Source organism: Macadamia integrifolia, chromosome 2, assembly GCF_013358625.1.
Source record: "Macadamia integrifolia cultivar HAES 741 chromosome 2, SCU_Mint_v3, whole genome shotgun sequence".
Classification (NCBI taxonomy): domain Eukaryota; kingdom Viridiplantae; phylum Streptophyta; class Magnoliopsida; order Proteales; family Proteaceae; genus Macadamia; species Macadamia integrifolia.
This window is the reverse complement of record NC_056558.1, coordinates 42,930,906-42,952,901: the sequence shown is the minus strand read 5'-3', so window position 1 is coordinate 42,952,901 and position 21,996 is coordinate 42,930,906. Positions and strand designations below refer to the sequence as shown.

The following is a 21,996-nucleotide window of genomic DNA, read 5'->3' as shown; positions in this document are numbered from 1 at the left end:
GCCAATTAGGAGACCTGATTAGGAATACAATATGTTTTCCTTTTAATCCCCATCCAACCCATAAATCCAACTGTTGGTGACGTGTCATGAAAAATTATTTTCTAATTTTAGAAAAAAAAAAAGAAGAAAAAAAACAGAAGCTTCTTTGGCAAAACTATGACTGGCATGCATCTAATGCCTAGAAATGTTTGAATTGCTTAAAATCGTCTTGATTCTGTGCTTGAGTATTTGAGCGTTTTCGAAAGTTAGATGCATGCCAGACGCTCTACTACACCATAGAAGAATTCATTCTAACTTTTTTCTAATTTTTTTTTATAAATTAGTATTTAGTTTCAAAAAAACTAATCCATTATAGTGTTATTATTGTGCCCAGCCGAAGATTTTAAAAACAAGAATCAGGTGCATCAGATTCTATTGGAATCAGCCAGAATTGGTTTCAAAACCCCTACATTCGACTCTTCAAATCTGAAAACCCTATAATTCGGCCGAAAAAATCTTAAAATTAATCGCTCTAGAATGTCCAAAATTAAGATTGGTCATGGCCAATTCTGATCTAAATCGATCAATTTGACAGATCTGATTCTGATTTTTGAAATCATGCCGTATTAGATACAAATCAATCAATTAGATCAATCCAATTCTGATTTCAAATCCGCCAACCAATGGTTTTTTTTAGATTATAGATCTAATTTTGCCACTTGGAAGAAACAAGGAGATCCTAAGGTTTCATGTGTTCATGTAAAACAAAATGGGAAATGGTGCACCGTCTACATACCGCAATCTAGTGCCAGAGTCTATCACCCCCCACATTAAAATGACCTGTCTCAGTTATGAGCTGGAGGGTACTCAAATTAAAATTTGCTCACATGTCAAATTTTTATTTACAGATAATTTTAAGACCAATAAGAGGGTAAGTATGATGATAATGGCCGGTCCACCATGCCAGTCATCAATGTAGCTTAAAAGCTCATTCGAGTATATAAAATATTATATTTCATCTATATTATTTGTTTTAAATCTAAATCAATTATTTTTACTCAGAGTTAAAAGAGTGTTTCATAAGATTTAGAGTACTCAGTACACATGCATGAATATATACAAGATTGTGTGCTAGTGTAAAAATGGATATTTGATTGAATTAGACTCTAAAATTTGTCACATGGCTAATCTAAAAAATGTCCTTCTCTATCCAACTGTTGGAATGGACATGTCAGTTGTCCACGTGGGCTTTGTGATATTTAGAAAAATAATAAACCTTTGTGACAATAGTGGTTCACATATTTTTATGAATATAATGATTTGAAAATTAGTTAAAGGACAACCCATATTTGTAAAAAAATAAAAAAGGCGGAAATCCTCGTATATGTATTTCATAGTAAGTTATGGGTTTGAAAAATACCATTAAGATATAATAATTTTAACATTATGTGACATATTTAGGGAATGTTTCATTAGTAATCTTTTGTTGTCTGTTTGCCCTTCTTTTGGATATTCGGACTTATCGTGTTTGGCATGCATTCTTGAAATAAATTTTGAATCTAGACCTTATTCTGAAATTGGATGTTTCTCTATTTTCTCGCTTTAGAATATATTATAAACCTATAATTTATTTTAAGAATGTATATCAAACATAATCCATAATATGATCCCTTAAAATTACAAAGAATTAAGGTTAGTGGATACACCATGGGTATGCAAATTTTCCTTTTTAAGTGAATCAGACCATAGCCATACAATGGAGTGAGGGGCTTACAGTTTCACTTTGTTGATACAGACCATGAACTATCTATCCAATGGTCATGATTATCACACCATCATTCCACGAGGTACAATAAAGATATGTTGGCTTGAAATAAGTTTAGGGTTCAGTTATTGTTTACAATTTCCTATCGTTAGTTCAATAGGCGTGGTTTTGGTATTTTAAGAGGACTTTTGTTTCCCTCCAAGGTTCAAGTAAATCATACACTATACACGTCTCTACACACAACCTACGTAACATACGTTAACCCTTCTTACATTTATCTCTCTCCTCCCGTAATAAGAATAAATGTGTCATTTCATAAAATAGATGTGAGATACACAAAGAGACGTTAGCGTATGCTCAACCTAACAGCATTATTTTTTTCATATTTCTTTGTGGTAAGAAACAGATTAGACTAATTGGTCATTACTCCATATTATTGTGATATTTCACGTTTTTGTCAAAAGATGGAATATAAAAGCCTTTCTTTTGGTAGAATTAAATAGAGGGGTTGGGCAATGTTGGAACCGCCAACATTTTTTTATTTTTCCAACCTAACATTTTTATGTCGGATATTAAACAACTCATTCACTTGTTCCATTGCGTCGTAACCGGGTGAGCTACTGGTTCACCAACACATCTTTTAAAATGGAGTCACTGTATCTTTAATGTTACATTTTTTTTGGTGAAAGAAATAACTTATATTAAAGAGGCAACAAAAGATACAGAACGAGAACGAGAACGAGAACGAGAACGAGGCAGAGGCATAGAAATAAATTATATCATTTTGAGCTTCTTTGTGGTGCAATATAGTGTTCAGCACATATCTAACGATCAGAAACATCTTGGCATGAAATCCAACGCAATCACACACAGCCCAAGGTATTGCTTGGCGTTGGATGCATACCAAAAATTATCTTGCGCCACATAGGAGCCAAATCCGACAAAGAGATGCCAGCCAAGTTAGGAATAAAGAAATGAGATAAAAAGTCGGGGGGATCAATATCCCAAATGTGAGAAGCACGAATATGAGTTTCAAAATAGCAAGCGAGTCTGCAGCAGTGTTCCCTTGCCGAATGGCGTGCTTAAAATAGAGAGAAAAGATCCGATAAGGTGAGACAGTCATCAATGATGTGAGCGATCCTCCAAGGAGAGACGGTAGTAATCCGCTTGAGGAGATTGACGATCATTAAATTATCACTCTCCAAAATAATATCACTAAAACCTCTGTCAAAAGCAAGTTGAAGAGCTCGCCTAACTACAAGAGCTTCAGCAATATAAGCAAAGGTGATTCCGACAGATTCTGCAAAACCACAAATGAATCAACCATGATCGTCTCGAACAACTCCTCCAATCCCTGCTGAGCCAGGACAGTCAAGAGACGATCCATCAACATTGATTTTAGTGTATCCTGTTGGAGGAAATTCCCATTTGACATTGATAACAGATGGAGAAACCGCGATAGTATTGGGTGGTTAGCAATAATCTCGAGTGAATTGGAGGCAACGCAAAACCAGTGAGTTGACAGAATGAGAAGTTTGTCTAAAAACAATGTCCAAGTATGCCAACCAGATTTGCCAAAGTACTCCTGCCATGAGCGCAAGATGCCATTTCTTCAGTTGTTTTGAAGTTCGTAGAGCAACGATCGTAGATATCTAGTCTTGAATGGAAGAATGTGTCGAACTGAGAAAACCGAATCCAACAGAATTCCAGATCATGGAGGAATAAGTACAAGTGAGAAACAAATGATCATGAACCACATGATCCATCCAGCAAAAGGGGCATTGAGTGTCAAGGTGAAAACCCCTCTGATTGAGAAGCTCAGGAGCAGGGGCTTTTCCAAGAAGAACCTTCCATAAATGCATTTTGACTTTTGGTACAATAGACATATGCCAAATCCTTTGCCATATAGGGTTAATATTAGAATCTTGATGATGTAGAGCCAATCTGTTTGCAGAGAATATGGTGAATACGCCTGTTGAAGTTGGAGACCAAATCATGACATCCTCACCATTAGTATAAGGGATGGGAATGGAGAGAATATTAAGGGCAACATCCAAAGGCCACCATGCACAGACCATATCAACTTTCCACTCCTTACTAACAGGATCTATGAAATCAGCCACTGGAGAGGGAGCATCTGCAGGTAAAGGGAAAGGAGCTGATAAGGGAGGTGTGTTGGGAATCCATGGATCTAGCCAAGGATTAACAGAATGCCCACGTCCAATGCGAATGAACAATCCTTTAATAAGGAGTTCCCTCCCAAAAATAATAGACTTCCAACCCCAAGAAGATAATGGGGGACATTCAGCTTCAAAAAAGTAACAAGTTGGAAAATACTTAGCTTTCATAAATCTTCCCCATAAAGAAGATGATGGATTGAGGAGCTGCCATGCTTTCTTCGCAAGAAGAGCTTGATTCATTTGAGCAGATGATTTTGAATTTAGACCCCCATATTTCTTAGAATGACAGATCTTAGTCCAGCTGATAGTGGGAACCAATTTCCTTTCTCCATCCGACCAAAAGAATCCTCTACAAGTGGAATCAAGAGAATTCAGCACTGAAATGGGGAGTTTGAAACATGACATATAATGTAGCAGTAGTGCCGAAAGGGTGGAATGGATCAGCACTTACTTGCCTGCTGAACTTAAGAATTTTGTTTTCCAGTGGGATAGGCGAGAGTTGACTCGATGAAATAAGTTTGTGGCATTGTGCTTTATTTATACGCCTATCCGAGAATGGAACACCAAGGTAAGTGTCAATGGCCGTAGAGGAATGAATCTGAAATCGCTCAAAGATCAATCTTTTTAATCTTGAATAAACATTTGGGCTAAACTGTGCTTTAGTTTTGTTAAGGTTCAGAGCTTGACCTGACAAAGAACAATACTCATTCAAAATGGATTGAAAGGTTCGGCTTTCTTGACATGTGACATGACCAAAAAGAATTAAATCATCTACAAATGCCATATGACAAATAGGATCCCCAAGACGTGAAGGTCGTATACCATGAATCCTTCTTTGATGGAGGGCCATTGAAAGATGAGCAGATAAAACTTCAGCACACATAATAAAAAGATATGAAGATAATGGGTCTCCTTGACGCAGTCCTCTTGTAGGTCGAAAAAATTGCAACGGCGACCCGTTGAGAAGAATGGAAAGCATAGTTGATTCGACACAGAACATAATAAGATTGATCCAATAAGAGTCAAAGCCAAAAATGATCAGAGCAGAACAAATAAAACTCTATTCAAGCCTGTCATAAACCTTCCTCTTACTTGAATCTCTAACCATACCATATGGAATCAAACTCGTATTTTTCCTTAGCCTTTTCCTTGACCAAGGGATTAAGTCACATTCTTTTGGGTCTTAGGCCCTGTATCCTTGGTCATGTTTTCCCACCACCTCAGCACCTACAGCTATTTTATCTATCTCATCTTATCTCTTGTTTCTTCCACTGTATTTTCTCTCCTCTCTCTTTTGTGCTAATGATACATGTAAAGTCTAATCTCTTAAATAATTACGAATACTATTTACTTGCGAATATTACCAAAGTAGATACATTAATATTAGAATCCACGTCCATTCTTAAAGGAAAAAAGAAAATAGATTCCATCATACATCCATTAATTAATTCAAGAGAAAAGGCTAGCCGGGCACACTGCCCGTATATCGTAAACTAGCATATATCCATTATGTCTATATCTCTCTTCCCCCTTTGAAATGACCCCCTACATCTCTTGTATGATGCTTCATCATGTGCCCCCATTTGTGCCACCCACTATGATGTGCCTATCCTTCTCCCTTCATTCAATCTCTTATGAAAAATTCATGAAATTTTATTTTGTTGTCCGTGCCCAATGTTGGCATTATCATTGCTATTGCATCTAGAGAGATAGAGAGAGTCTCCTCTGGTCCATGGAAATAGATTAGTTGCACGATATGGTTTTTTTAGTAAACTTCGAGGCAATCAAGGCCGCTTTTGTAGTCAAATATGAAGGTGATTATTGTGAGGATGAAATGAATGAAGGCAAATTTGATATGTAGCAGCGTAGGGAGAAAATTCACCTCCTTGTAAAGGAAAAATCTTCTTGTAACAAAAGTTAGAGACTAGAGAGAAAAAAATAGTTGTAACCTAATTTTTTTGGAAAAAAAATTGCTACTACCTGGGTACCTTATTTTTTTGGAAAAAAAAATTGCTACTCCCTGGGTAGCAGCCAAGTTCAAGTTCTTGCTACCAAAGCTCCCAAACAAAGAAATGGAATCTTGAAGGGTATTTTGGAAAATATTAAAACCTAGGAGCCCGGGTAGCAGGAACTTGGCTACCTTGGTATCAACCAAATTTCGTCCTTTTTTTTATTTATTTATTAATATAACTAGGGGTGTCAACTGGTTGGGCCTAGTCGGACTTGACTACTTGGAAACATTGCACTGAAAATGTCTGTTTAAGTAAATGGGCCTAGCTTTGGGGGTCATGGTACTATTTATAATCGGGTTGATCGGTATCGAGCTTTAATTAGGCTACCTTAAATGGGCTTTAACCGGGCTACGAACCTATTTAAGTCTAAACGGGCTCTAAACGTGGTTACCTTAAAATTCTTTTCTTAAATGGGTTGAAGGCCTACAAATGTTCCATTTGAAATTAAATCACTATAGTTTTATACAAAAATTAATCATAATAGAAGGTGACGCAAATCTTAAATAAATAAGAGAAATGATATGAGATTATGGTTGTTCTTCAATAAAGGGGGTCGAGCTCGATTGGGTTACAACGAGTTGGTTCAAGTCAAGCGTATAGTCAGTTGGTTCGGTTGGGTGTCCAACAGGCTAGCTACCTACACCATGAACACACGTTTATTATTCGGTCAGTTCAAGTCCGGCCATAAATATGCTAGGCTCGATCGAACCTACTAGTGAGGGCTCAAAATTGACACCCCTAAATAAAGCACTCACTTTTGTTTTCAATGAGCGTAAATCCAGTCATTTCATAGAGACAATGATAATTTCTTAAAATAACATAATGATATGTCACTCTCAATTTATACCCAAAACAGGGGTCGCGCGAAGTGACCTTGCTCCTTATGAAAGATGGAAATCCCGCCCTCTCTTGATGCTTCCACGCATGATCCCATTAGCCCTCGTACTAGTGTGGTGCCCACACTGACTTTTAAGAAACCTTCTCCCATTAAATAATTTAAAAAAAAAAAAGGTAACTAAAAGGAGATTACAATGGATGATGTTTTATAGAGATTTAAAGTTAGATGAAGTGGAGAGGGGCGTCTGGAGTGTTGTGTGACTGACGTATCCCTTTAAAGCTTAAGATAAAATTATATAAGACTATTGTTTGACCAACTATGATTTGTGGGGCGAAATGTTGGATAGTTTAGAAGTGTCATATAGAGAAGCTATACGTACTTGAGATAGAGACATTAAAATGGATGTACAGAAAAACTAAAAAAGATAAAGTAAGCAATGAGTATATTAGAGTTGATTAAGGAGTTGTCTTAATCAATGATAAGTTCCGAGAAAATTGTTTGAAATAGTATGACAATGTACAATGAAGGCTTGGGGATGCCCCAATAAAAAAAATTAACCTGATTCCGATTGAAGAAGTTAAAAGAACTAAGAGCATGCCTAAAATAACTAGAGGAGTAGTGAAAAATGACATGCAATGTTTAGGTCTTGTCTTAAGTATGACATTAGATATAGTCGATTGGAGGACAAGGATCTATATAACCGATCAAATTTAGTCGAGATTTTTCTGACTTGTTGGTGCTTAGCTCATTACTTTTGATTTCATTTTTTCTCCTACTTTTATTTTTCCTTTTTATTTTTTTATAAAGCCATGTAGTCGGCCCATTAAGTTGGGACGAGGCCAAATTTATTGTTGTCGTAAAAGACGATTACAATTCTCAATTCACCACAAAATTTGAAAAAGATTGGACGCACTGCCGGGTGCTCAGCCTCTGCCTCTCTATCTCTCTCTCCTTTTGAAATGACCATCATGCCCCTTCGAAAATGACATTGCGGGGTGCTCCCAATCTCCCATTGGTTGAGCAGTTGAACGGGCTTTGCCCAACCTCTGCCAGCAATTTTTTTATGGAAAAGTCCATCGCATGAAGCGTTAAGTGCTAAATATCACCAGGGAAAGTGTCGTTAAAAGTTCAATTTCGAAAACACTCGAACCATCCCTAATTTCCTACACATTCGGCTAATTAGGCCAACGTTTCTCTTTTCGTTGCGTAAAGTTTAAACTGTAGTTCACTGGTTCGCCGCTGGTTGCAGAAGAACTCCACTAGAGCAATAGAAGGGATCCCCCATGGCGTCTGAGAGAATCAAAGATTTCGAAGACTTCGTTAAAGTGCACGGTCTCCTCTTGGCAGCTTCAGGCATTCCTCCTTCTCTGCATCATCAGCTCTTTCTGAAACTCTCTTCGGAAACCTTCGATAGTGGGAATTTCTTTCAGGTCGAGCCTTGCGAGGATGGTCGACAGAGACGACTCGTCCTTACTTCGGATTTCATGGAGAAGGAGTCTCAGCTCTTCCTTATAGACCACGCCTGGACATTTCGCCTCTCCGATGCTCGAAAGCAGGTCTCTTCCAGGAACACTGATTATTTGGATTTTTAATGCTCTTACATTTGAACTGAGACTCGTTATATAATCGAACATAGAGATTGGAATTTGGTTCAAAATTATAATTGTCTGTGCTGCATTCAGCTCCCAATTCTTTTATGCTTAACTGAATCTTTTCCCGAGTTTCCCAAATGCTTGGCATCAGCTATCTGAATCCTGTTTCCATGGGAGGGAAGTAAATATGAACTGATATGTTATCTTCTTGCAATCCAATCACTTCTGGCATCTATCTTGTCCTTTTAGTACCTTCAATTTGCATCTCTTTATGTTACTCCTTTTCACGGGTGTAGTTATTAGTTCTTATTGTGCATGATAGCACCATCTTACTTGACCTTTTCTTATCATTCTCGCTCACAGATGTTACATAAATTCCATGAATGCACTTTTATTTATTTAATTGATATGGATGAATGCGTTTATTTCATATTTTTCCTTCCAGAGTCATGCAACTCGAGCATTAAAAAAAATAATAATAAATAAATAAATCAAATCAAATCAAATCAAAGTGTGCGATTCACTAGCCTTAACATCTACATCTTGAAAAAATTTATGAATGTTTTTCTCATTGGTAATCCAATATCCTGTTCTAGTGATGGCTGGTCTTATGTCCGCGTTATTGAGTTCCTCACTTTTCAGTGATTATTCTTAATATTATTCTTAATTTTGTCATTGTCACTACAGTTTTTACTGAAGTTGTGCTTCACATATTTTGTTTAGCTTATGTGAACACCTTTTGATTCTAAAGCATCTCTCCAAAGTTTCAACTGTTAGATTCATTGGGAAACGAAGCAGGAAAATAAATTTAGTTCTCTATTTTGACTAGACCTAGAATTAGTCCTCTTGTGGATATGGGGAATTCCAAAACTTCGTCTCATGGAAAGGGAGAAAAGTTACCTTGATCACCATAGATGCAATGCCTCCTAGGGAAGCACACCAAAAAAGCTTGCATGGTGGTGAGGAGACGGTTTCCTTCAATGTTCTTGAGTTCCACAACTCTAGGGGCTCTCTGCTCACAACCAAGCTCGCAATCATGAAGGTAGAGCTGCCATCCTTTTTATACCCTTGATTCTCTTAATTAGTAAATCCCAACAATTTGGTTTCCTAATTGGGTTACCTTGATTTTGGGTAACTTCCTTTCTATCGCTCCTATCAAGATGAAGTTGCTAAATACAATCCTAGGTTGCCAAGATTAGGGAAGGGGTAGGATCCCAGTTGGATAATCTACCAAAGTGTTTATCAGATAATATCTTTAATTGAGTCTCAATTAAAGATATTTACACTCAATTAAAGATATTTACTAGTAAGCCCACCTAAGATTAATATAATCTTGTATCTCTCTAAGATATTAGTTAATTACTCTCAGATCCCTCCACTTAACAAAATCACATGATAGACCTTTGGGCATGGAAAATATTATTGTCACCAACTTAGTTTGTCGGAATTCTATTTAAAGAGAATTTGGACTGCCAATTGGACCTCTAAAATGTTTTCAGAACATTTATAAAATATATAATAATATTTTTCTAAACCTTTTGTGAACAATTTACAAAGATTTTGTCCAATGATGTACAAATAATATCTCTTATATCTCTTAGATATTCTCCTTGAGGGAAGTGGATTCATTGTCAACTATCGAGCATTTCTTTCGTTTACAGTCAAACAAACATGAATCTTCTACAGATATATTGTCAAGGAGACATCAACCGTTGGTACATCAAAACCCATAATGACTAACTTCTATAGTAAGGACCTCTTAGGGCTGGGGACCAATCGTAACCTACCAATGAGAATCTTGTTTCTAAATCAACTGATAGTAGTCCATTCAAGATTCTCATTTAATCAAATCCAATGTATACACATATGTACACTCACAAGTTTGTCTTGGAATCAACATTCCTAAGAACATAGTGTGATGACCATATGAAAAAAATGTCCAATTCTATCCCTAGCCATGAATAACTTTAGGTTAGAACCTAAGGACAACAACTGCCCGTAAGATCATGCAAACTGATTCAATGTAAACCATAGAAATATGGATTTGATGGACACAATTCTAACATTAGCTAGCTATTTATTCTCCCTTCCACTCTTGTCAATGCATAACTACATTGGCAAACAACAGACACAATGAGACCGCCATTTGGATTTGTCTAATGAATTCACTTTTTTTTTTTTTGCTAGAATTTATAAAACAGTCTGTCAGACAACCGTGCGACCACCCCAGGATTGGAACCAACCATGGGAACGATACTCTACTGCTTGATAGGTTAGAATCAAACTCATCAGAACTGTTAATCACGCTCTGATTGCATGGCCATGTCTCATCAACCAGACTTAGGTTCTTGTCTCCTTAGAACTCTAGGATACAGAGGTACGAGCCTATAGAACAGATCCTGTTCAAGTAAGGTCGTAGTTAACCACTGATGTATGAGTCTAATGAAGTCACTAGTTACTTATTAATAGTGGTATAGACTCAATGTTAACCACTGATGTAAATTCATGATTGGAAGCTCAATTGTGTCTCCCCAGGTCCAGAACCAGTTATTGTTCAATTATACATCCATTATATTTCTTGGTGCCCCATCATATGTTTTAAACCAATAAAAACTGCAGTCATCAATCTCCCATGACCTAAATAAAAAAAAAAACTTCACTCGTCAATCTCCCATGACCTATATCAATATGGATTCTCTGAGGTGTTATTTTGTGTCAATAATGGTTGGTAGAAGGACAAACTCAATATGGTCTGAGCAGAATAAAACCTACTGGCACTTTCCATTTAAACTTGCCGGCATAAATTGGGCAGTTGGGGCAAGAACATGAATAGATTGGGCCAGGGCAGCAAGTGATGTGGAGGAGAAACAGAACTTTCTTTGTGAGCAGCTTGAACAATATCATTTTAGAGTGAGGCATGGGTCTAAAGATAAATGTGATAGAGCTACAATGACAGAACATTTCATGTTGATTCTCCCACCTTAAGTTTAATTGAACTCCAGTTTATCATGAATTCTAGGCATTGACATATCTATTCAACTTCTGGATAATTAGTGTAATGTGTTCCCATGATATTGGTGAAGCTACTAATTCCTTAACATGAACTAGATTTAGCATCAAGCTACAGAATTCGATTCATTGGTATTTACTATCACATAGCATGATGGCATTACATTGACAGAAGTGAATCTAGAATATAGGTACTGTCTTCCCTCATTATGATATAAACCTCTAAAAAAACTTGAACGTATACAGCTGCAGGACATTCCAGGGTTAGCTCAGAGGATGGCTTCATTGATGTGTGTGGATATTGATTTGACTTCAGATACTGAAGATGTGGACCTTGAATCCAATGGTTCGGTTGAGAACAGTAACAAAAATGTTATAGAAATACTGGAGAGGGAAATTCGTCAAGCCCAAGAAAAAGGCGATGCAGTTATGTGGCTAGAGCTGGAGGAGCTTGACATCGATGATGCTATGCTGTTGTCACTGGATTTATCTGTTAAATTTCCGGTGTGTCAATCAGAACTTGTTATACACTTACGCACATTTTGTACAATTTCTTCTCACCCTAATATCTTCAAATGAAGTGAACCAAAACAGCATTTTGATGTTTTTCCTCAAGAATTAGCATCTACTCCAAGAATATCATATATAGAGGCATGGCATCAACTAGAAATATTTATTAATGTGTTTCTAGTGGTTTAGGTGGAATTTTTTCGAGTGAAAATTTTTGATAGTTCTGTTGATGGAGATCTGACTTGGCAATGACTAGATTGTGAGATATTTGTGAGCCAAAAGGGCTATATTACACAGTAATTTTGCAGTAATGACTCAAATAGTGGGAATCTTTGTATTTGAATGCTTGTTGCATGCAGACTATGTGCAGACTATTTTTATTACTGTGAATGCACTTTTTGCTTGGTGCTTTGTTTCAGAATGTTTTTCTTTGAGGGTGTTCCAAGCTGAGCATGGGTGATATCTATGCTCTAACTTGAGGGGGGAACATTAATAAGCTATCACAGGATAAGGGGTGTTTTAGTCACTTATTTCTTATTGGTGGGCTTTTGTGTAGTTATGCATATGTAACTACGTAAGTCTCTGCTTAAGTGCAATAGCATACATAATTTCTTACCCATAAGAATTGGGGTCATGGTTTGGGTTTTCTGATCCCAACTGTGTGTTCCTTTGTTGTCTTCTCTCTCTCTCTTCTCTTCTCATCTTCTTCTCCTTCTCCTTCTCCACACATGTGCAGGTACTGGTTTCTTATTCTTGATATTGTTACACCCTCCTTGCCCACTTTTAATGAATTATGATTTATTTATGGATTGGTTTTTTCACCCAATTATATTTTGTACTAGTAAAAACAGGAACACATTTGCTGACTGTTGTATCTTTTTCTCTCTTTTGTCTTTTCCAACATCCTAGATATATGGATAGAACATTTGAGGCAGTGATGTAAAAAAAGTATGATAGTTAATATACTCTGGTGGACAACTACTTTAACCTCACCCCACCCCACTTCCTCAAAAAATAAAAAAATAAATCTATGCTAATCTAAGAGTTTGCTTATATGCTTACTCCATCTTTAAATGTTTAGCTTCCTTATTTTCCTTTCTTGCTTGCTCTTGCTTCATCAGAATCTGCTTGCGCTTAGCCTTTGTGGGAACAGGCTCCAGGATTCATCAACAGTTATACAGGAAGTGAAAAAATTTAAAAATCTGAGAGCTCTTTGGTTAAACGACAACCCTGTTCTCAAAAACTGGTAAGTTTTGTGGTGATTGAGTTTAACCAGTTATGAAAAATAATTTGCTGTATGTATTCTGTGTTTTGTCTACCTAGTCTATGTCTTTTATCTAAGACCGCATCAATCTTGGTCTTTTTAACATTAAACTTAGTGTTGTTCTCTACTTTATTTATTCTTTAACTGAGATCTCATTTCCGAGTTAAAGGGGAAGTATCAATCCTACAAGCTAAAATATGTGTGTTTGTTCTCACATCTCTATAGTTTATTAATTTTATATCAAGATAGAATTGTAAGCAGGAGCGCACCAGTAATGTTTGCATTTGCCAACAAAGCAACATTTGCTGTATAGCAGGTAATAGTTGAAACCCGATAATGCTTTGAGGAATAAAAGCTGCATATATGGGGCTCCTAAAGACTTCATCTAGGCTGCATGAAGGGAAAAAGGATCCAGTTATTATGTATTGATGGACATTATAGTCTGATAGAACATACTTTCTCTACATTGTAGTACCTTGTGATATTTTCTATGCAGTGGAGGAATGATCTATCTTGATTTCATACTAACAAAACTAGTATTCTATTAAGATTGTAATTGATATGTTGTTGTCTTCAGTAGTGGTCAGATGGAAGATGCAATTCTTCAAGGAGTTCCAAGCTTCGAAATTTACAATTCTTGTTTCACCAGTAATTTTGGAGAATGGGCATTGGGTTTTTGTGGTGGGTTATATGGGAAGGAAAAACCAGGCTGTTTCCACAACTCTACCAATCCACTAGAGACCGTGACATCACTTGACCTGTCAAATAGAGGTATTCACAATTTATTCAATAAGGTGAGGAATGAGTGTCTTCTTTGCGTACTTTCTGCCTTCCTCGCGGCTGGTGTTATTATTCTCTATTATTTGTGACATAGTTTCACTCGATTTTTCTCATAGATTGCAACTTCTGGTCCATTTTCATTGCTTGGAAATTTTTCATCTGGACTGATTTTTCGTTGTCAGTATGACAGTTCTTAACCAGAACACCGCTGAACATTTCTTCTTTTGGTGTACTGAACTGTTCTTCTTCTGGTTTAATTAGGCATTCTCTGCTACCGAAATGCCAACTCTTTCATATTTGAATCTCCGGGGAAATCCTTTGGAGCAGAATTCTGCTGAAGACTTATTGAAGCTCCTTAAAGGATTTTCTTGTCTACAACAGTTGGAGGTGTGTATATGGGAAGTAGCCTTCTTGTTCTCAATAAGTTCTTATTCTTAACAAAATTAACAAGGATAATAAGAATGTAAGGGATGATTAAGACGCTTTGTTATTTGTATTATCTTGCAGGTGGATATTCCTGGTCCCCTTGGGGGCAGTGCACTACAAATTCTTGAATCTCTTCCTAATCTTTCTTTACTGAATGACGTTGAGGTATTGAAAATTTTAGAAACTGGAAAGCATGTGATTGATTCAAAGCTGCAGCCACATCTTCCTGAATGGAAATCTGATGAACCTCTTGCTGATCGTGTTATCAGTGCAATGTGGTTATTTTTAATGACATATAGACTTGCAGACGAAGAAAAGATTGATGAAACCTCTGTTTGGTATGCATTATACCTCACATGCCATCTTTTTTACTTGTAGTTATAATAAATTTGTCCTACTTGCTATGATGTGAATTGTGAAAGCTAAGTTGGTTTATAATCCTTAGGGATATTTTCATTTCTTATAATGTTGTGTGGCATAGCTTTGAAAATTGAACACGTGGCATTCGGAAAGGGTGAAAGAAAGAAAAATTTGTTCAAGAAGGAGAATTAATTAGTGAGGCTATCATCATTTGGTAACTGCTAGCAATTGATCCTTCTATTCATTGCATTTTTCCATTAAACAAAGATGCTCATTAAATAAAATCAGTGGATGTTCACTTAAAAAATAGTTTTGTTAGATGAGTAAAGATTACAATTGTGAACACAATTGCCTTTCGGAATGTTGTATATCAATTATCACCGCATTTGAGAGTCCTGTAGGTACACAATAGTTATAATTCTCATTACTTAAAAAGGGCTCTAAATTCATCAATATATTATGAAATGGAAGTATATAATGTGATTGTAAATTATGTTCTTATCGTTTCCTTGTCTTGTGGTAAAATAATGTGGGCCTAGTCTGTTCTTTCATTTTGATCTTTCCATTTGAGCATATAGGCCATGTTTGAGGTGGTCAGAGAACATAACAATTTTTATGGCGTTAATATATGAGAATTCTGGTTAGTCTTGTCGTGGGTGCTAAAATTAATTGATCTTGGCTTTGATACAAAGTAGGAACCCAGATAGTTAGCCATCCTAGACAAGTGAATTCTCTATCCAGGTGTCCTACCTTTAACATGCATGGTGCTCTGCAAGCACATCTCCACATTATCGACTCAACTTTAATTCTATGGACATTTCTCACTTCTAATGGATATTTAGGAGCTAATGGAAAAAGTTGCTTTTTGTTGTCTCCTAGTCATCAATTTTACCTGAAGGTTGTCTCAACTCATGTCCTCACTGTAATTGCATTTTTATCTTTTATAAATAATTACAATATAATCGCATGTAATATCTGGCTCAGTACTAATCACTCAGAAAATTCTGGACTATAACATGTTTCCCATAGCTCTTATTTTTTATAGTTATGCCATCTATTTACAAAATACACAAGGGACTCCCAGCTAATGTTATGTATGGACATTTAACCATTCACTAGGATAACATTAACACGTTCTGTGCAAAATTTTGATCATTTTAAATTCACTTGTCTCCCCACTAGTTGTTCTCATGCACATCACAGGTCTCTCTCAATAATCTCTCAGAACATTTCATATTCCTTCAAGTTCTCGACCATGTCAAGATGCTCAATATATCTATAAATATCTCCATCAATTGTTTGAAAGAATAGCTCAAACAGGACATGGTTTTTCTGTGCAAATACTCTATATAAGACCTATATATATATATATATATATTTTTTTTTAATCTTGTATAATATTCTTAGCAACATGTTTGACTCGCTTCAATTACTTTCCAACCAAAGATGAGTCCTCATTGAGCTTATAATTTCTTAATGTAGTATTATTTGTTTCTACCTTGTCAGGAGTCTGATATTGCTTTGAAGGTTTCATTATTATGCAGCATCCACATTAAATATTGTACATTCTTGTGCACAGTTATTGGTGGCTACTAAATTTGAATACTTCCCTGGAGAAGAACATCTATAGTAATGGGAAACTCTTATTTTTTATAGTTCTTAATTGTGTGGTACTGTGGTGTAGGATTGTCCTAGTAGAAGTTTACAGTAAATTCTATGAAGGAAAAAGTTAAATATGCCTTGGCATGGATTAATTTCATGACTTATCACAGATCTCCTGCTTATGATCAGTTAATGATATGTTCTGGGTGCATTGTAGGTATGTGATGGATGAGCTAGGTTCAGCTTTGAGGCACAGTGACAAGCCAAACTTCAGGGTCTCTCCTTTTCTCTTCATGCCAGAGGGAAAATTAGCATCAGCTGTGAGGTGCTGTTGTTATCATTCTTATTTCTGCTTTGCTGGGAGTAGCATATATTTTGACTTGATTTCTTTATGCTGTAGATGAACTAAGAATAAACTATGTATATCCATCTACTACCAGTCATCCTAGGTTCTGTCCACTATAATTTTGTGTGCACTTGAGGTGCTTTTGGTTTGGAGATTTCTCATTCTAGTTGCACGTAATGAAAAGTTAAAACATAAGACTCGAGCACATTCAGACTGCAATTCCTTGTACTAGGTTTCCTGATCTGCAAGATTTTAGACTTTGAGAATACTGGCATCTCATTACATGCACACTTCGCTGCATTTGAGTGTGTAATGCAGGAAGTGATGCTTTTATTAATGTTTGTTGTTGTTAACAATTTGTATGTACTGTTGCAGTCTCTTTTTCTGTTTCTACCCCTCTCCCCCTTCTCTCTACTCCTCTGTTGTTACAATTATCCAGTCTGTTCTGCAAGAACCAGTATTTTCATTGTTTTCTCCTGTAACTCAAGATCCAATATAGTTCTTACTTTGCATGCAATGTTTTCAGCTTTTCTATTCTATGGCCAACCCAGAACATTCATAAAGGTGATGAGTGTGCTCGTGATTTCTTGTTTGGTATTGGAGAAGACAAGCAGAGATCTGCTCGGCTCACAGCTTGGTTTCACACCCCAAAAAATTATTTTATAAAGGTAATTGAATGTATTTTTTTATTAAACCGAGATTTATTGTTCTCTCGTGATTTATTTGAGTTTATTCTTCAGGAGTGTGAGAAATACTGGGAGCAACTTTTTCCAAGAACTTCTGCCTCTCCTTGCATAGAATCATCTAAATCCAGAAGTCTACTTCGAAGTGATGGCCATGCTCTACGTGTCTACACTGACATTCCTCAAGTAGAGGAATTATTGACACGCCCTGAATTCGCACTCAGTATGTTGTTTAATTTAGCAAAACCCCTGTGAAAGATATGGATTATGGTTTTTGTGGTGTAAATCTTAGTGCTGCTGTCTATTGAATAAGCTCATTTTAATATTGGGTATTTTCTTTCTTCAGTTTTTTGTTCTGATGTTTTCCTATGCAATTTTAGCATTGATCCTGATTTTCTTACAGATGTATGCCAATAGAGAAGTGAAACTATTAAATTTTATTCAATTCAATGATTTTATTTTGTTTTTCTCTTTGTTTCTTTCTTTACTTGTAGGATTGTGATCCTTGTCTGGTGTCTATTTTCATAGTATATTTATGCTAAAATTTATGTTATACATAAATACATAACTACAACAACAAACTCAACCTTATCCCAACTTAATGGGGTCGGTTACATGGATCCAACAAAACAAAGTCAGGAGAATCTCAGCTAAATACATAAACAAAAATATTACATACATGCTTTGCTCTCTATTTCTGTTAATATATTAATGTCACCAGTTTATTAATTTTTTCAAATGAAAAGAAAGATTGTCATTTAGCTTGGCCAATTCTGGGATCGAAATGGTCACATATATGATATATGTAAAGTGTGTTTGCATTGGCCAATTCCAATGCCAAAATATGCTGTATGGACTATGGTGAATTTGCATTGGAAATGTAACCAGCGTCCTCACATGTCTTGTGGGCTCAGAAAAATCCTTCTAGGATTTTATGCTGTTGGCTGCATAAGTAATTCTTGTTTTGTCCCAATTACATACCTGATGCTTTTATGTTGAGGTTTTTATGTGTAAGCCAGAATCAATAGATTGACAGTTAGCCGATTTGAATTGCTTAAGTTGAGATTAGTATGGTCTTGAGTTCACCTAATAGAGTTTGAGACCTTTGGTTCAAGTTTAAATGGATTGCTGCACTAGACTTGTATAAAACAGCACCAACAGATGAGGGGCCAATTTCAAGGTCTGATGAGCACAGCACTGAGCATAACGTAGGGCATTGTTCACTTAACGAGTTGTTTCATGTATATATTTTCATGAAGCTGTGAAGAAAGGCTTGGTTAATTTCTTCTGTTCTTTCCTCTTCTTTTGATCTCCTTGTGAACAGAAGCCTTTATCATACTGGGTTGCCCTCTGCTCTCTTTTTGGATGGCTGTTACAGAGTTTTATCTGGTGGAGTTTAGTTTGACTTTGTGCTTTGTAATTTCTTTGAATGCAGCAAATGATCCGAAAGATGCTGATATCATTTGGACAAGTACGCAAATGGATGATGATGTTAAAAAAGCTACTGGAGTAACAGATGATCAATACATCAACCAATTTCCATTTGAAGCTTGCCTCGTCATGAAACACCATTTAGCGGAGACTGTTCAGAAGGTTAAGAAATTGCTGCTTTGAGTTATATGTGACGTATCCTTGAGGTTATTCACAAGTAGTTGCTAAAGGTAACTCGTAGCTGGGATGACTCAGCTCCATTTTGGTTCTCTACAAGTGTCAACATAGGCACTCGGGGAGCAGAATGAACCCTTTTGTTTGGTCTACACATAGGAATTGTTATTATATGATAGTGCACTTGTATATATGTTCTATTTACCTCTATATTCCTTTTTGAGTGAAGTCTTCACATGATATTTTCACCCAAAAATAACAAAAAAGAAAGATACTACCATCTAATATTTGGTCCATCACATTCTATAAGCTCAACCAAGTTTTATTTCATCACCTTCTGACCTACTGTTGCAAAACTTGGTAATAGAGCTTTCTACTACTTGAAATACTCTGGTTTATAATGGTGTGGTATAACTAACCCATGGTGAAGGACACTGATTCCAAACTCCAGAAACACCCTGAAATGGGTTTGTGGCATGAGAAACTTTCTTGGGGGGTCTCTGGTGTGCAGATTTGGCTTATTCTTCGTTCTCAAATATTTCTTGGGTGCTGAGATTGGCTATTGAGTAGGCAGTTGCTCTTAGATTGGATGGTTTTGCCTTTGCTTGATTCTTTAATCTCTTATATTTTGCAAACCTGGGTTTGTGGCTGGAGGTCCAATCTTCTTGACTTACTTCCTCCCCCTCCCCCAGGTATCAAGTGTGTAAGAGAAAAAAATGTAAATGAGAGCCAACTCTTACATTTCTTTTTCCAACAGGCATACGGATCTCCTGAATGGTTTCAACCTACTTATAATCTAGAAACACACCTTTCTGCACTAGTTGGTGACTATTATGTGCGGAAAAGAGATGGGCTTGACAATCTTTGGATTTTGAAACCATGGAACATGGCTCGAACTATTGATACTACTGTTACTGGTGATTTATCTGCTATAATAAGACTTATGGAAACTGGTCCAAAAATATGCCAAAAGTATATAGAGCGTCCTGCACTGTTCAGAGGCAAGAAGTTTGATCTCCGTTACATAGTCTTGGTCCGCAGTATGAATCCTTTGGAGATATTCCTTTCTGATGTTTTCTGGGTAATTTAATAACCTCTTTTTTTTGGGGGGATAAGGGGGAATGGGACTCTTTTAAGCATGTGAATGCTATGGCAGCAGATTTATTTTAGTTCTATTCTTTTTCTTTTCTCAATAACTTTTTCATTTCTTACCTGAATTTGTTTGCAGGCTAGATTAGCAAATAATGCGTATTCTTTAGATAAGCGCAGTTTTTTTGAGTATGAAACTCATTTCACTGTCATGGTAAGTTCTAATCATCTCCTGTGAAGACTAAATTATTAGTTTGAACAAAGTTTGCTTGTGATGTTAGTATTAAACCATTAACTTGTGCTTATTTTGTATTTCTGGGAGAGTTTCTCTACTTCATTAACTGTCCATTTAATCTTTCTGTAATCACTGGCTTTCAGAACTATATTGGGAAACTAAATCACATGAATACACCAGATTTTGTAATGGAATTTGAGAAGGAACATCAAGGTACCCAGAGCTCTATTTGTAGTTTCTAGTATTTTTCCTCTCTTTCCTTTTAGGATGAATTTGCACATTCTCGATACATTTCCAGTGGTGAATATTTTCCTTGATTTTGATCTCATGTACACACGATGTGCCTTGCAGTTAGATGGATTGATATCCACCATAGAGTACAAACAATGATTCGTACTGTGTTCGAAGCAGCCGCAATAGTGCATCCAGGAATGCATGGTTCAACATCTAGGGCCATCTATGGGGTGGATGTTATGCTTGATTGCTCTTTCCAGCCAAAGTTACTGGAGGTATGTCATTTATTCCTGCTTCTCTTTTTTTTTCCTCTCCCAGTGGCTTTTATCAATAAAAGAAAATATTTTCCAAGGAGCATTGTGAAAATATCCTGTTTGTGCAAAAATGCAGGTCACGTACTGTCCCGACTGCACGAGAGCATGCAAATATGATACAAAGGCAGTTGTTGGAAACGGTGATATTATCAAAGGTCAGGATTTTTACAATCATGTGTTTGGTTGTCTCTTTCTAAACGAAACCACCCATGTAACTCCACTATAGAGTGTATAGGGTCATTGACTATAGTTGCAAGTGGAGAAAACTATATATGTATGCTCATAGTCCAGAATGTTTAGATATTCAATCCTTGGGGATGTACTCACCTCCCTGGCTCTCTCCATTAGGCCCCATACCATTTCCTTTCAAAAAAAAATTTGGGGTGTTAATGTACAAATTTGGTTTTTGTTGGTACATTTCTATTAATTTTGCTTCTGCATCTTTTTACAATGGAGATTGCAAGCAGACTAACTGGCACAATGAGAGGGTTGCATTATGTGGTCGGTGGTTTAAGTAGATTACACAATCATGATTCCAAAAGTTTCTTTCCTTTTTTGTTTTTAAACCAGTTTCATCTTTCATGTCCATGGAGGGGATTCAGCTTACTTAAACCATGCTAGCCTTTTTCTTTTTTTCTTTTTTTTGGGGTGGAGCCGTGGAGGGGTGGGGGGTGGCGCGTGGTTTGGTTGGAGGTGGAGATTGGCTTCTATTATATGTTTTTTTTTTTTTTTTTTTTTTTTTTTTTTTTTTTTTTCGGTGAAGGGCTTCTATTATATGCATCATGTGAAAAAAATGAAGCTGGGCTGTTGGTATTGATAGGGAAGGCAGCTCCCACACCCCTCGCGCAGACCTAGTAGATCAGTCTTAAGATTTATTTGAGTTGGAAGAGAAGGCACATGCCAATTTTGAAACCCATTTGCTGATTTAAAAAGACAAAAAAATGATAAAAATAGTCTTTCATTCTTGCAAAAGTCCAAAAATTTGACACGCTTATTACCAGCCTTACACATGAACAAAGGAGGTTTGGATCACCTTCGACCTGCCACTTTCGTACTTAATGGCACATGTACCAAAATGGGAGCAATCTCAATGGATCTGCCTATTACATGACCTATTATTTTTTGAGAAAATAGTCCCTCTAGGCCTCTACTCAACTTGATAATTTCAATTAT

The 21,996-nt window shown here is 36.5% G+C and overlaps 1 protein-coding gene and 1 non-coding gene across 4 annotated transcripts; one reads left to right on the top strand and one right to left on the bottom strand.

Moving 5' to 3' along the window:
- Positions 1-7,907: 7,907 nt before the first annotated feature.
- Positions 7,908-21,274, top strand: LOC122072320 (tubulin--tyrosine ligase-like protein 12). Of its 3 annotated transcripts, none has more exons than XM_042636919.1 (15): positions 7,910-8,330; positions 11,622-11,879; positions 13,007-13,131; positions 13,730-13,943; positions 14,191-14,316; positions 14,437-14,693; positions 16,535-16,642; positions 17,190-17,331; positions 17,404-17,569; positions 18,782-18,939; positions 19,709-20,032; positions 20,180-20,254; positions 20,419-20,488; positions 20,627-20,784; positions 20,900-21,274. In XM_042636919.1, the coding sequence occupies exons 1-15, from the start codon at positions 8,058-8,060 to the stop codon at positions 21,047-21,049; spliced, it is 2,604 nt and encodes an 867-aa protein (XP_042492853.1). In that variant the 5' UTR covers positions 7,910-8,057; the 3' UTR covers positions 21,050-21,274. The 3 variants fall into 3 exon arrangements, with proteins under 3 accessions (XP_042492854.1, XP_042492853.1, XP_042492852.1); XM_042636918.1 differs by having other exon boundaries at positions 13,727-13,943; XM_042636920.1 differs by lacking the exon at positions 19,709-20,032 and having other exon boundaries at positions 7,908-8,330; positions 13,727-13,943.
- Positions 10,566-10,783, bottom strand: LOC122072497. The gene has a single exon (XR_006138510.1). It is a non-coding gene; the product is annotated as a small nucleolar RNA U3 (small nucleolar RNA).
- Positions 21,275-21,996: the final 722 nt, after the last annotated feature.

Excerpts from the sequence above, each read along its gene's own strand:
- LOC122072320 (XM_042636918.1), top strand. The coding sequence starts at position 8,058 with ATGGCGTCTGAGAGAATCAAAGATTTCGAAGACTTCGTTAAAGTGCAC. Across the intron at positions 11,880-13,006 it reads ATTTATCTGTTAAATTTCCG|AATCTGCTTGCGCTTAGCCT; the intron begins GTGTGTCAATCA and ends TTGCTTCATCAG. Across the intron at positions 20,785-20,899 it reads TCCAGCCAAAGTTACTGGAG|GTCACGTACTGTCCCGACTG; the intron begins GTATGTCATTTA and ends GCAAAAATGCAG.